At 43.7% G+C, this 15,621-nt stretch overlaps 1 protein-coding gene across 4 annotated transcripts in view; it reads left to right on the top strand.

Moving 5' to 3' along the window:
- Window positions 1-15,076, top strand: part of SLC6A16 (solute carrier family 6 member 16) — a 32,589-nt gene extending 17,513 nt beyond the window's left edge. For all 4 annotated transcript variants that reach the window (XM_081885951.1, XM_081885950.1, XM_081885953.1 and 1 more), the window contains 6 exons: window positions 279-520; window positions 2,157-2,346; window positions 4,054-4,255; window positions 5,617-5,776; window positions 5,944-6,106; window positions 12,893-15,076. In XM_081885951.1, the coding sequence (XP_081742077.1) occupies window positions 279-520; window positions 2,157-2,346; window positions 4,054-4,255; window positions 5,617-5,776; window positions 5,944-6,106; window positions 12,893-13,159 (1,224 nt within the window). In that variant the 3' untranslated portion in view covers window positions 13,160-15,076. The remainder of the gene's footprint in view (window positions 1-278; window positions 521-2,156; window positions 2,347-4,053; window positions 4,256-5,616; window positions 5,777-5,943; window positions 6,107-12,892) is intronic.
- The last annotated feature ends 545 nt before the right edge of the window (window positions 15,077-15,621 follow it).

The following is a 15,621-nucleotide window of genomic DNA, read 5'->3' on the forward strand; positions in this document are numbered from 1 at the left end:
TATGTAAAAATTAAATGCTTGCAAAATAAAGAGAAATATGGGAATTGAGGGGGAAAAGCAAAATTAAGATGACAAAGCACAGTTAAAACAAAGGTGGCAATACCTATTGTGTGAGAGGAGACCATTATCTTGATCTGGGCCTAAACACATAGAATCAAACTTCCTGACAAGTTCTAATTTGCCAGTATTTACTTCCATTGGAAAAACCCCTCTACTTTTCTGAGGATGAATTCATGAGGATGAATCCTGTACCCTTGTCCTCTTTGCCCAACCTCTAGCTGTCCATCTGGAGAGACATGCAGGTCTGGCGCCAGGCAGCCACCCAGGTGTTCTTTGCTCTGGGACTGGGCTTTGGGACCATCATTGCCTACTCCAGCTATAACCCGCGCCACAATAACTGCCACATCGACGGGCTGCTGGTGTCTGGGATCAACTTCCTTACTTCAGTGCTGGCCACGCTTGTGGTGTTTGCCGTGCTGGGCTTCCGTGCCAACATGATCACACAGGACTGTGTGGAGAGGTGAGTAGCTGCCTGCCTGTGTCCTGTCCCCCCAACCCACTTTTGACATATTTAGCTCTTTTGGGTTCTGCTGCTGTAGGACAAGGCTGCAGGCAGGGACAGCCTTGGCTTTATTTCTCATGTTCAGTGGTTCTATGTTGGGGGGTTTTGAACAAAACACGAAAGCTTGTATGCAAACAAGTAAGTTATACAAGATTGTTTATAACCACCCTGATGCCATCAGGAGATCAAAGAATCACACACACACACACACACACACACACACACAGAGGAATTCCTGGAGGGGCTCTCAGATCCGCCCCTTGCTGAGTTAGGTTTGTATCCAACCATAGTCTTCCAAATTTTACCCATCCACTGTTGGAGGGGGATTTCCAGCCGGTGGCAGAGGACAGAGTGACTCCAGGAGACATAGGTGTAAAAACCCAAACTAAAACAAAGACTTGATTACAAAACAATAAACACAAACTCTGGTGGGTGTTATTCCTGCAGGCAGGCTACAAAACTCAGCTTTTTTCTTTTATAGCAACGGCCAGCTGCAGCCAATTAATCCCAGAAACTTCTTAAAGGTATACACACATGTTTCTGTGCCGAATGTCCCCTAACATCCACAGCCATTTAGAGGGCTGTTTTGGAAAAATTCCAATCCATTATTATTATTACAGTCATACCTTGGTTTTCGAACAGCTTAGTTCTCGAACGTTTGGCTCCCTAACTGTTCCAGTTAGTGACTGTTCCAGTTTGCAAACTATTTTTGGAAGCCGAATGTCCAATGGGGCTTACGGGGCTTCTGATTGGCTGCAGGAGCTTCCTGCAGCCAATCAGAAGCCGTGCTTTGGTTTCTGAACGTTTTGGAAGTAGAATGGATTCCGGAACGGATTCTGTTCGACTTCCAAGGTACGACTGTATTCTTATTTAAATTTGTATACCAACACTTCATCTGTAGATGTCAGGGTGGTTGACAACATAAAAATACAAGATAAAAAACACAAAATACATAATAAAAGCAAGAACAAAAACAAACCAATCATCCCCTCCCACAACTTCTTCTTCTTCTTATTTACTCACTTGAAACTTATTTTGGCATCATCCAGGGATCCTTTCAGTTTGATTAAGGCTCATTACATGCTCCCAAGCTTCCGTCCTTCAGAGGAGCAAAGGGAAGAGCCTCAGAAGTTGTGTGTTGATTACATTCCTGCTTGCCTTCTGTGATGGAAGGAGCAAGCTTGGAGACTGATCATAGTCCAGGGCATCAGGTGCCCTTGGGAGACGCCCTGGGATACCACATCATAGAATTGTAAAGTTGGAAAGGACCACAAGAGACATCTGAAGGCAGCCCTGTAAAGGAAGATTTTAATGTTTGCTGTATTACTGTATTTTAATATTTGTTTGGAAGCTGCCCTGAGTGGCTGGGGAAGCCCTGCCAGGTGGGTGGGGTATAAAATTTATTTATTTATTTATTTATTTATTCCAATCCCCCGCAAATGCAAGAATCTTTTGCCCAGCATGGGGCTCAAACCCACAATCCTCAGATTAAGAGTCTCATGCCCTACCCAGCTAGTTGGCTTTGTGTTTTCAGATTTGGAGTAATTCCTGATTAATGGCCTCGCTGCTTGCCATTCTTTTTCTTTCCCCCCAGGAATACAAAAACCTTGTCTCTTCTAGCATCAAACGGCTCCCTCCCTGCCATGCTGCCCCACCTTGGAAACTTTTCTGACCTCTCGGCTGCTGAGTACAGCGCTTGGTATCAGGGTCTTCAGAACGACACAGCAGAGTGGCTGCAGATGTGGAAGATCAGTGACTGCCGCGCAGAGGATGAGATGAACAAGGTGACTGGGGAGGAGGGAGGACTGCAGGCTGGGCTGCTGCAAAAGGGGGGAAAGCCGTCAGAAGCAGCTGTCTTTTGGAGTTGTGTCCGAGGGGCAAGAGATGGGCTTGCATAGCTTGTGCCATGTCAATCAAAATGTAGCCTCCGGCCTAGTGTGGCAACATGTTTGGGACTCAGTGAATTTCCCTGGAATTGAAGTGTGCGTGTGTATGTACACACACACACACACACAATACGAACACACAGATACACACTGTATACATAGGGTGATCAAGCAGACCACAATCCATGGCTGGTGAGCTATGTTTGTGTGAATGAGGCATGTGTGAGCTGTCCCTGAACTCTCATAGTTGTTTTTAAAAGTGTTTAAAAGTCACCTTTGAGGGACTCTGTTTTGAGAAGCCAGGTCTGCATCATCATCATCATCATCATCATCATCATCATCATTATTAAATAGTCATCATCGTAGTCATAGTATATTTATACCCCGCCCATCTGGCTGGGTTTCCCCAGCCACTCTGGGTGGCTCCCAACAGAATATTATTATATAATAATAGTACAGTGGTACCTCAGGTTACATACGCTTCAGGTTACAGACTCCGCTAACCCAGAAATAGTGCTTCAGGTTAAGAACTTTGCTTCAGGATGAGGACAGAAATTGTGCTCCGGTGGCATGGCGGCAGCAGGAGGCCCCATTAGCTAAAGTGGTGCTTCAGGTTAAGAACAGTTTCAGGTTAAGAATGGACCTCTGTAACGCATTAAGTACTTAACCCGAGGTACCACTAAAACATATATAAAATTATTAAAAACATCAAACATTAAAAACTTCCCAAAATAGGGCTGCCTTCAAATGTCTTCTAAAAGTCAGATAGTTGTTTCTTTCATTGACACTGGAGGGCGTTCCACAGGGCGGGTGCCACTACCAAGAAGGCCTTCTGCCTGGTTCCCTGTAACCTCACTTCTCACAGGGAGGGAACCACCAGAAGGCCCTCAGAGCTGGACCTCAGTGTCCAGGCAGAACAATGGGGGTGGAGATGCTTCTTCAGGTATACTGGGTTGATTGGCGCAAGTGCAACCAATCACGAAGCTGCCTCACCAGCTTCTCAAAGCAGAGCTCTGTACAGCACTGGCTGGCCCTTGTGTCAATCACAAAGCCTCCTGGAGTCAATTTTAAGGCAGAGGGGGAAAGCCTTCAAAACAAAACCCAAACCAAGGAGTGAGCACTTAAATAGATGAAGCCCCATAAACCTAGTGTGGGAACTTTTGGCCTTCTAGATGTTGCTGCACTACAATTCCCATCATCCATGGCCATTGGTTATGTTGGCTTGGGCTGATGGGAGCTGGAGTCCAACAACACCTGGAGGGTCACATGTTCCTCACCCTTAGTCTATGCCAGGGTTTCCCAAACATGGGCCTCCAGCTGTTGTTGGACTACAACTCCCAACATCCCTATCTATTCGGACCAGTGGTCAGGAATGATGGGAACTGTAGTCCAAAAGCTGCTGGAGACCCAGGTTGGAGAAACTGTGGCCTATGCCATGAACAGGGCCATAGTCCCTGTTGCTATTCAATTAGGATTGCCACAAACTGCTACTTCCTGTATGGCAGATTGCCCAGGCGTTAAGTATTTCTTTCCCATAGGTGTAAGCTTGTCACCTGCCCGTTTCAGTGGATGATTCCCGGATTTTTCTTCTTTTCAAACTCCCAGGATGTGGAAGGCACAGGACTGGCTTTCATCACCTTCACGGAGGCCATGACCCTCTTTCCAACCTCCCCATTCTGGTCGGTGCTGTTCTTTTTCATGCTGCTGAACTTGGGGCTGAGCACTATGCTGGGGAACATGCAAGGGATCATCACTCCATTGCTGGACAACTTCCACAGCCTCCAGCGCCGGCGGACCCTCTTCACAGGTAGGGCAGAACCCAAAACCAAGAGACAGAACAACATCCATCAGGGGGCAAAAGAGTGAGGTGGGTGGGTTTTATTTCGCAAAACAACAAAATTCTGTAGCGTTGTACAGAGGAAAGCAAACATCAAATAAGGTACAACAACAAAGGCACAATAAAAAAACTTCCAATAAGTAATTGCCATCTCTCTTTAGCTATAAAAGGCTCCCACTTACAAAGGTCAGTAATAAGGCAGTCCCTGCCCTCAGGATTGCTGTCTAAAAGGCACAGCGCTCAAAGAAAGGGGACTGGCAGGCAGGAGGAAAAATACAAACTCAAAAACAAGTTTTCAGTTTACGAAGTTCTTGTAATCTTTCCCTGTGTCTCCTGTCAAGACTGGGGTGCTGCGTTCTGAAGGCAAAGGAAGGACTGGACCCTGATTAATACAATAGACACGACGCTTGACCAGCAAGACCTGGGAGAAAGTGTGCATGCCACTCCCTGGCCCAGGCCGTTTTTATTAACCAAAGAACTTTAACACAGCGTTTGTAAGAACCAATCAGATTTCCTCTGGGCATTTCAAAAAATCCCCATGTGGGGACAAAGTCAGATCAGAGGAAGCCTCTTAACTACAAAGAACTATTTCCTATTTGAGCATGCATACATGTTCAGACTAAATAAAACAGGAACCAAGGAGGAATGTGTTATGTACTGAAGTTCTCACCCTGGGCCAGCAGGGGGATACTGTAGATAGTTATGCAAATAAGGGATTGAAAGTGACATTCAGTGATTGGATAGTTTTAGAAAATTGTTACAGTTACATTGTACTGGAGCTCTATATAAGCAGGCTGACTGAACCCTTCAGTTCAGTTCTGTCCTGGCCTGTGAATAAACAAGAGCTGTTTGAAGAATCCCCGTGTCGTCTGATATGTTCACCCACAACTTAACAGAATTCATTTAGCAAACCCCGGAGGTCATAAACAGGCAGTAAACAGGAAAGACAGGCATTTTATCACCTCCACGTGAACTCTGTTTCCTGGCCCTAAAATCTACCTAAAGATTAACAAAAGCTACATCAAAGCTACCTCCTTATTTTTATGTACCCAGGATGCCTGGTGAAGCAACTGGTCAGTGTAGAATGCTTTATACGTGACTGTCAGGTATAGAGAAAATGCAGCAGAGATGCAGAGGCTTGTGGGATTGATGAGAAGTCATGTCAATGACTCAAAGCCAGTCAATGCAATTCTTTCACTTCTGACACAATGGCTTGCTTCATTTTTCATAATTCCTCATAGCAATCCTGCCTAACCACTACACTGGGGCCCCTGCGGTCCAGCAGGTGTCCAGCCATGCCAACCTGCTCTCCCCCTTCTCTCTTCCCACAGTGCTGTGTTGTATTATTGGATTCCTGCTGGGCCTGGTTTTCGTGCAACGGTCTGGCAGCTATTTTGTGTCCATGTTTGACGACTACTCGGCTACCCTGCCCCTGCTTATTGTTGTGGCTTTTGAAGCTTTTGCTGTGGCCTGGATCTACGGAGCAGACAGGTAATTCTCTACCCTGCTTTCTCAAGAGAGGGGTGGGCAGGTGGGAGAGAATGTCTATCTTGTGGCTTTGGGCAGAGCCTGTTTTTCTTCTTCCCCTGTGCTTCCGGGGTATTTTAACACCTGAGGTGCTTCGTCTGCCATTTTGATCCTTTTCCCTTCGTCCGCAGGTTCTTAAGCGACATAGAAGACATGCTGGGCTGGCGGCCTTGGAGGATCTACAGCTACATGTGGCGCTTTGTCAGCCTGGGAGCGATGCTGTGCCTGCTGCTAGCGAGTCTGGTGCACATGGCTATGAACTGGCCCACCTACCAGGCCTGGAACAGAGAAAAGGTAAGAGGCGCACTCCACCCAGTCGTGCCCCTTCATGTTTCCGACCAATAGCAGCTGCCCCTGCCGCTTTTCATTTTAAAAAATTAAGCATAGTCTGGGGACCGCTCCACTGTATAAAGAACCAGGAGTCCTGTGGGACCCTAAAGCCTACATCATTGTGAGCTTTTTTGCATACAGGAAGGGGATAAAAGTGGCAATGTGGGTGAAGTGCAAGAGGGGACTGAAGGAGGTGAAGTGCAAGTCACGGGCTGAAAACTGCAGTGGATTCACTAGGTGACCTTCCCCAATCCACTGCCTCTTTTCCACTCTCTGTAACAAAACAGTAATAGTGATATATTTCTAGGTTGCTAAAGAGTCAAGATTTAGGGCTTTTAAAGCTTTAATCCAGTGTTTCCCAAACTTGGGCGTCTACCTGTTGTTGGACTACAACTCCCATCATCCCTAGCTAGCAGGACCAGGTGTCAGGGATGATGGGAACTGTAGTCCAAAAACAGCTGAAAACTCATGTTTGGGAAACCCTGCTTTAATCCACAAATGCAGTATTTTTTTCAGTGTCATTCTGGGGAGGGATCCCTCTGGCTCTTTGAACATGTGTTGAGTTGCTCAGTAATAGCAGACAAGCTTCCTAAAGAGATGGATTACACTTGATTACAGTGGTACCTTGGGTTAAGAACTTAATTCGTTCTGAAGGTCAGTTCTTAACCTGAAACTGTTCTTAACCTGAAGCACCGCTTTAGCTAATGGGGCCTGCTGCGCCGCCGCAATGCAATTTCTGTTCTCATCCTGAAGCAAAGTTCTTAACCCGAGGTACTATTTCTGGATTAGCGGAGTGTGTAACCTGAAGCGTCTGTAATCCGAGGTACCACTGTACCAGGTCTTCCATTACCAGGACTATCTTTCCAAACCATTTGGATCTGGAGGAGTGTTTTTGTTTTGCTCTGGGTTAATTTAGGGAAGCCAACCATGAGACCCAACTGGCCTAAGAATGTAAGAATAGAGCTCTGCTGGATCATGCCCGTGGCCCATCTAGTCCAGCATCCTGTTCTCACAATAGCCAACCAAGTACCTATAGGAAGCCTGCAAGCAGGATGCACAACAACACTCCCCGCCCCCCTTGTGATTCTGAAACTAATATTCAGAAACATACTGCCTTCTTCAGTGGAGGTAGATCATAGTTTTCATGGCTTGTAGCCACTGACCGCCTTACCCTCAGTGAATTTGTCTAATCCTCTTTTATTTTTTTTTATTTTTTTTTTTTATAAATATTTTATTAGGTTTTTAATAAACAAATTTCCACTTTCAAATACAAACTTCCATAGATCCAATGGACTCCCCCCATCTCCCGAGCACTGCATTCCCTGTGTAACCAAAACCTCAGCAATTTGTTAACTTATTTTATACATAACAATATATCTTCCATTTTATCGTGTTATCTGATGTAAACATTTCAGTACAATTGCATTAATTTTTAATTTCCACACAATAAAAATATTTCATTGTCTCACTTCTATCTTATAGTGTCTTATTTATCAATTCAGAAATTTGCCGATACTGAAGCTATACCTTCCTAGATAGGAGCATTTTTAACATTCATACAACTTATAATGCTTTTTCAAATAGTCCTTAAAATTTTCCCATACTTCCTCCGTTTCTTTTTCTCCCGAGTCTCGAATTCTGCCAGTCATTTCAGCCAACTCCATATAGTCCATCAGCTGCGTCTGCCATTCTTCCAATGTGGGTAGATTTTGTGTCTTCCAGTGCTTTGCCAACAAAATCCTCGCTGCTGTAGTAGCGTACATAAAGAAAGTTCTATCTTTCTTGACCATCCTCTGGTCTACCATGCCCAGAAGGAAGGCCTCCGGTTTCTTAGGTAAGGTGAATCTCAGCACCTTTTTTAGTTCATTATGTATCATTTCCCAGAAGGCCTTCACTTTCGGGCAGGTCCACCAGAGGTGTAAAAATGTCCCTTCCTCTTCCTTACATTTCCAACATTTATTATCGGACAGGTGATATATCTTTGCAAGCTTGACTGGGGTCATGTACCACCGGTATATCATTTTCATAATGTTTTCCTTCAAGGCAGTACATGGCGTGAATTTCATTCCGGTGTTCCATAACCTTTCCCAGTCTTCAAACATAATGTTATGCCCCAAGTCCTGTGCCCACTTTATCATAGAGGATTTGACCATCTCATCCTGTGTGTTCCATTTAAGCAGCAAGTTATACATTCTCGAAATTAGCTTAGATTTTGGCTCAAGCAACTCTGTTTCTAGTTTCGATTTTTCCTCCTGAAAACCCACTTTTTTGTCTGCTTTAAAAACTTCCTGAATTTGAGCATAATGCAACCAATCTCGCACCTTGTTTTTTAACTTTTCCATACTCTGTAGCCTCCATTTATCTCCAATTTTTTCAATTATTTCCCAATATTTAGGCCAGTGGGCCTCCATATTGAGTCTTTTACGTGCTTTGGCCTCCATCGGTGAGAGCCACCTCGGAGTTTTACTCTCCAATAAGTCTTTATATTTTGACCAGACCATGAAAATTGCCCTTCTGACAATATGGTTTTTGAACAATTTATGAACTTTAACCTTGTCATACCACAAATATGCATGCCACCCAAAAGCATTATCAAATCCCTCCAGGTCAAGGACATCGGTGTTCTCCAATAAAATCCAATCCTTCAACCAGCAGAGGGCTGCTGCTTCATAATATAACCTCAAGTCCGGCAGGGCAAACCCCCCTCTTTCTTTCGCATCTGTTAGTATTTTAAACTTTATTCGGGGCTTTTTGCCCTGCCAGACAAATTTAGATAAATCCCTCTGCCATCTTCCAAAACATTCCACCTTGTCCACGATCTGGAGGGCCTGAAACAGAAATAACATTTTCGGCAATACATTCATCTTTATAGCAGCTATTCTACCCAACAAGGAAAGTTTCAGTCTTGACCATGTTTCCAAGTCTCTTTTGATCTCTGACCAACATTTCTCATAATTGTCCTTAAACAAATTCAAATTTTTGGAGGTCAAGTGCACCCCTAAGTACTTTACTTTTTTAACCACATTTAATTCCGTTTCTTTTCTGAACTCCTCTATTTCAGTAGTTGTCAAATTTTTTGCTAGGACTTTAGTTTTTTGTTTGTTCAGCTTAAATCCCGCCACCCGACCAAAGTCAGAAATTAATTCTAACGCTCTTTTAGTACTAGAGGTTGGCTCCTGTAGTGTTAATACCAAGTCATCTGCAAATGCTTTCAGTTTATATTGTTTCTCTCCGACCACAATTCCCTGTGCCAACCGGTCATTTCTAATCATGTTCAATAGCACCTCCAGGACTGAAATAAACAGCAGAGGAGATAGAGGGCACCCCTGTCGTGTCCCTTTTTCAATTTTGAACTCCTCTGTCACCACGTTATTTACTATCAATTTAGCTTTTTGTTCTGAATAAATTGCTTCTATTCCATTTTCAAACCCCCGCCCTACTCCCATCCTTTCCAAATTCTTCTTCATAAACAGCCAAGAAATGTTGTCAAAGGCCTTCTCCGCATCAATAAAAATCAACACCGCTCTTGTGTTTGAATTAATCTGTAAAAACTCCAAAATGTCGATGATGTTTCTTGTGTTGTCAACTAAATGCCTACCAGGGAGAAAGCCTGCTTGGTCCTTATGAATCACTTCATTTAAGACTTTCTTAAACCTACTTGCCAAAATGTCTGCAAAAATTTTGTAATCCACATTTAGGAGTGAGATAGGACGGTAGTTTTTAAGTTGAGTTTTTTCAGATTCTAGTTTTGGGATCAACGTGATGAAAGCTTCTTTCCACGTTTCCGGTGCCTTCCTCCCCTCCATAATCTGGTTGCAAACTTCCAGCAATGGTTGTATCAATGAATCCTTCAATACCTTATAATATTTGGAAGTAAGCCCGTCAGGTCCCGGGGATTTGCCCAGTTGAAGGTTCTGAATGGCGCATTCAATTTCTTGAGTTGTAATATTACAGTTCAGGATTGTTCTCATTTCCTGGGGTATTTTTTGTAATCCATTAGTTATAACAAATTGGTCCACCTCTGAGCTTTTTTGTGGCCTTTGAGAATAAAGTTCTTTGAAATATCTCTGGAAGGACTTTCTAATTTCGTCGGGTTTCTGAACCATTCTCCCTTCAATCTCTAGATTTGTAACTGTGTTAAGTTTTTGTCTCTTTTTCAACTGCCAAGCCAACAATTTTCCACATTTGTTAGCAGATTCAAAGGATCTTTGTTTCATTTGTTTAATTTTCCATTCCACCTCTTGATTTATCAGTTTCGAATATTGTGCCTGGAAAAACTTCACTTCTCTCAATACTTCCTTTGATTTAGGCCTGGATCTCAGTTTTCTCTCTCCTTCTCTTATTTTCTCCAAGATCTTCTCCTTCTTTTCATTCCAGAGTCTTTTTTTAATCGTGTTCTGTTGTATTAGAAACCCTCTTATAACTGCTTTGCTTGCGTCCCAGATTATTCTTTTTTCCACATTTGTCTTTAAGTTTATTTCAAAATAGTCCTTTAAAACTTTTTGGGCCTTCTTAACAATCTCCTGATCTCTTAACAAAGCGTCATTCATTCTCCATCTGAACGATCCGGTTGTATTTAGTCTCAGTTCCATTCTCAAGGCGTTGTGGTCGGAGCAGGTTTTTGGGCAGATTTCCACTTTTCTGGTCTTAGGTGCCAGCCCTCTAGTTGTCCATATTTGGTCGATTCGCGTCCATGTCATATGAGCCTCAGAAAAAAAAGTTCCTTCTTTCCCTAGAGGGTTCTTGATCCTCCATATGTCAATCAAATCCAAATTGTCAGTCATTTCAAAAAAGGTTTTTGGTAGTCTGCCATCTTTCGTTATATTAGCACTTTGTGACTTATCCATATTCACTGAGGCGACACCGTTCATGTCTCCCAACATGATAATGTTGTTGTAGTCCAAATAGTCCAGCATAATCTCGTGCAGCTTCTTAAAAAATTCCGATTTTCCATCATTTGGGGCGTAGATTCCTAGAATTAAAAACTTTTCTCCTTGTGTCTGGATTTCAATTGCCAAAATTCTGCCCTGTTCATCTTTAAATACAAATTTTGGGGACAAGTTCTCCTTTGCATAAATCACCACTCCTCTTTTCTTAACTTTATCCGATGAAATAAATTCTTGGCCTAACCTTTTATTAATTAACACTTTTCTGTGGAGTCTTGTCACATGCGTTTCTTGCAGGCAAATAATGTCCAATTGTTCTTTTTTCAAAATATGAAATACTTTTCTGCGTTTTTCTGGAGAATTCCCGCCATTTATATTCCAACTAAGAAGCTGTAGAGACATCCCGGCCTACTTCTTGGGTATCACAGTTGGGTATCTAATTTGTCGTCCTTTTCCGGAAGCTGTGGTGCCGGGCCGCCTCCAGATGGTATGGCTCCTGGTGGCAATCCCGGTGGTGGAGGCCAGGAATCTGCAGCTTTCTTTTGGAGGTCCTCCTCGTTGTCGTGTAGGAACTTCTGGTGGTCTTCTGGTGTTTTAATTCTTACCTTCTTTCCTCTATAGGTGAATGACAGACCTTGAGGAAATTCCCACCTATAAGGGATTGCGTTGTATCTTAACAATTTGGCCAAGTCTGTGTATGTGGCTCTAAGGTCCAACAAATATTTAGGAATATCTCTATAAATTTCTGTCCTTTTGCCTTCAACTTCCAGGGATTTTTTAAAATGTTGGCCTAATATCTTGTCTCTTTGTCTAATCCTCTTTTAAAGCCATCACTACATTTTGTGGGAGCAGATTCTAAAGTTTTAACAATGCACAGTGTGAAGAAATATTTATTTTCTCTGTCCTTAATCCTGAAACATTCATCTTCCTTGGATGGCCTCAAGGGAGGGAGAACAATCTTTCCCTTCCCACTTTCTTCATATCATGCATGCACTTATATACCTCCATCCTGCCACACCCCTTTTCTTGCCTTTTCTCTAAATGTTACAGAAATTTTGTAACCTTTCCTCATAGGGCAGTTGCTCCAACCCCTAGATCATTTTTGGTTGTCCCTTCCTGAACCTTTTCTCAGCTCAAAAAGAGAACTGTTTGAATACCACAGGTCATATTGCTGATAATGTCAATTCTCTAAGCAAGACAAAGGCTGATGGGGACATTTTCTGACTGTGCAGGCATTGAAGGCCCAGTGCATCTTGGACTGAAAGAAGCCTGATTCGGAGTCCAGATGGGCCCACTAAATTTCCATTCCTACATGGTTGATAGTAAATTTCAGTTTTGAAAACCAGTACAGTGGTACCTCGGGTTAAGTACCGTATTTTTCGTTCTATAAGACGCACCAGACCACAAGACGCACCTAGTTTTTGGAGAAGGAAAACAAGAAAAAAAATATTCTGAATCTCAGAAGTCAGAACAGCAAGAGGGATCGCTGCGCAGTGAAAGCAGCAATCCCTCTTGCCGTTCTGGCTTCTGGGATGGCTGTGCAGCCTGCATTCGCTCCATAAGACGCACACACATTTCCCCTTACTTTTTAGGAGGGAAAAAGTGAGTCTTATAGAGCAAAAAATACGGTACTTAATTCGTTCTGGAGGTCCGTTCTTAACCTGAAACTGTTCTTAACCTGAAGCACCACTTTAGCTAATGGGGCCTCCTGCTGCCGCCGCACCACTGGAACACGATTTCTGTTCTCGTCCTGAAGCAAAGCTCTTAACCTGAAGCACTATTTCTGGGTTAGCGGAGTCTGTAACCTGAAGCGTATGTAACCTGAGGTACCAATGTAATAATTCTTGGATGTCTCCCTTTCCAGGCAGAGGAGCAGATGCTGGAATATCCTCCCTGGGCCCTGGGCCTCCTCGTAGGCCTCATTGTTCTGGCTGCTCTCCCCATCCCAGCGATGTTTCTCCGGCAGCTTTTGATGGATTGGTTTGCCCAGCGTGGCAGTCGGACTGGCATGGTGATGGCGCCTGTACCCACTGAGGATGATGACGAGGTGGCAGAAAGAGAGAGCCCCGCTGATACTGAACACCAAGGCAACGGGTACTTGCTTGTCCAGGCAGAAGATGGGCAAGACTAATGGGAGGCACTTCCAGCTGGAATGTACCACTTGGAGGACATCTGACTCGCTCCGGCTCCTCGATCCTCCTGACCATTGGCTGTATTTTCCAGCCTCTGATAGTGGCGACCATGTTTGTTTAGACACCCACCCACACCCCCAGTCTGTTATTTATGGCTTACAAGGCTGGTGGAGCTTTGGGGAGAAAAGGGATGTGAGCATGAAGACTTTCATGCAGCTGACCCCAATGCCTCTATCACATCTGCTGCAACCAAGGAGATGAAAGAGACGAATGAAAGAGGACCTCAGAAGTGATGTGGGGGCAATCCAAGAAAAGCTGTTGGATTATTAATTGTTTTTAAAGAACACCTTGTGGCTTTCACAGCTGCCACTGAGTCCCGTTTCCCTTCGCTAGAATCGTGATGCCTTGTTGCCGTGGCTCCACTAAAATGATGGCGCAGGAATATTTGAGAGCTGAAGTTAATTTGATTTTGGAGGCCCATGCATGTTCCAGAGGCAGAAAGTGAGAATTCTTGGGATTCCAGTAGTGAAGGAAAGCTTGAGATCTGATGAGGCATTGACTCATTGTTACAGGATCCACCCGCTCTCCTTCACATTCATCCCATGTCTCTCTCCCTCCCTCCCTCCCTCCCATTGTTTTACCCACTGTTGTAAGCCTCTTGAGGGCAAGGACCTATTTTTTTCCCTGATGAATCTTTGCGTGCCATATTGCTCATTCTCATCCGAAGATGGTTCAAGCTCAGCAGCTACTGGCATGAAAATGCCCTTCTCCCAGGGCCAGTTTCTGTCAAGAGCCCTGCAGTACTGTTAGGGTCAGGATTGGGTTTGCCGACTGATGCAGGAGGAGGAAGCAACAGAGGGCGGGGGCTGAATAGTGGGATCCAGAGTTGGTGGTGAAGGGATCACTCCTTTCCACTGCAACTTCAGTCACTTGGGAAGAGGGAGCGAGGGAACTTTCCTGCGGAACTGTGAGCTTGGAGCAGCCAAAGTTGGAGGTTAAGCCAGAGGCAGTAACAACTGAACAGGAGCCCTAACAGGAAGGTGCAGTTTTGTCGCTTAGAACCAGGCAGCACCTTCACTGATAGGAACAGACCAACCCACCCTGAAAGAGTGAACATTTGCAATCCCAACCTCAAAGAGTGAGCCAAGTGTTACGAGTGAGTGCACCTTGCTGGGTCCTTAAAAATATGGCAGGTGGAGCATGGAAACTTGTTGGGACATCTTGGTTGCTTCCGTCCGGTTCTAAACTTCTCATCCTGCTCATGAACCCTGAGCTCTGCATCTGCAGCTGAGCCTGTACAGTTATTGGCCTGAGTAAATATCTCTTTCTTAGTTGCAAGAAAGAGCATCTGCTTGTTGCATGTTTTTGGACATGAGCCAGCAAAATTCCTCAATGGAAGTCAGTATTTTCCACAACCCGACTAAGGGTGATGTTGAGAAAGAATTTGGTTGAGCATTTAGACTGGTATGATACAGGACTAAAGAAAAACTCCACATGGTCTAGGTTGTCTTAAAGTTACACTGTTGTAAATGCGGGGGGGGGGGGTAACATTTTATGGTTGGTTCTGAGTGCAAGGATAGACTGTGTCAAATAATTTTTCAACACTCAGTTGGATTTTGTAACTCAAGGCTAAAAGGTAGCAGTCAGTAGACTGTTTTTAAACTATTCTCCATGAGGATGGTTCATGTAAATGGTTCAGTCAATGAACTTTATAATGCAGTTTTTTGTTTCTGGGACTTCTCTGTTCAAGCAAGGCAAGGAACCAATTGGTGGTGGTGGTGGTTGGGTTTGAGTTTCTTACAAGACGAGGGGAGCACAGCTTGCTGTAGCTCATAAGTGAGTCATACACAGGAGAACAACTTTTTCAAAGAATGTTTGTTTTTTTCTTTTCAATAAAAGCTATTTAGTAGAAACAAGTATTTGTCCTACGATCTCAACTCTGGAGGTGGGGGAATCAACTATTAAGTCAAGTTGCTCCATTTGTTTCTCAAACGTTTCCTAAATGTTAAAACAACAAAGAGTTGTGTTATTATAGCGTTATTTTTCGACTACAGTTCACTACATCAGGTGCATGGTTATTCTAGTTACAGAAATACAGTATATTTTCATATGGTAAGAGAAATAATGTACAGATTGTAATAATTACATTATTAATGGTAACCTTTCACACACACAAAATATTGATAATAGGCATCCTGGCATTGGTGAGCAAATAAGCACATGTAGATCATAGAATTGTAGAGTTGGATGATGTAGTATAAGAGGGAAAAACACCTTTGCCCCAACAGTACCCCAGCAGTTTCAAGTTGCAGTCTCATTTTTAAGTTCCTTTTTTCAAGGATGGTGGCATTAAGCTCAGTTAAAGAGTGTCCTGTATGGTTTCAAATATCCCTCTAATGCTTTCTGGATAATGCTGTTCCTGGTGTCCTTTTATTATTTCACAAAGAGCCTTTCCTATTAT

Source organism: Podarcis melisellensis (assembly GCF_964234715.1).
Source record: "Podarcis melisellensis genome assembly, chromosome: 13".
Taxonomy (NCBI): Eukaryota; Metazoa; Chordata; class Lepidosauria; order Squamata; family Lacertidae; genus Podarcis; species Podarcis melisellensis.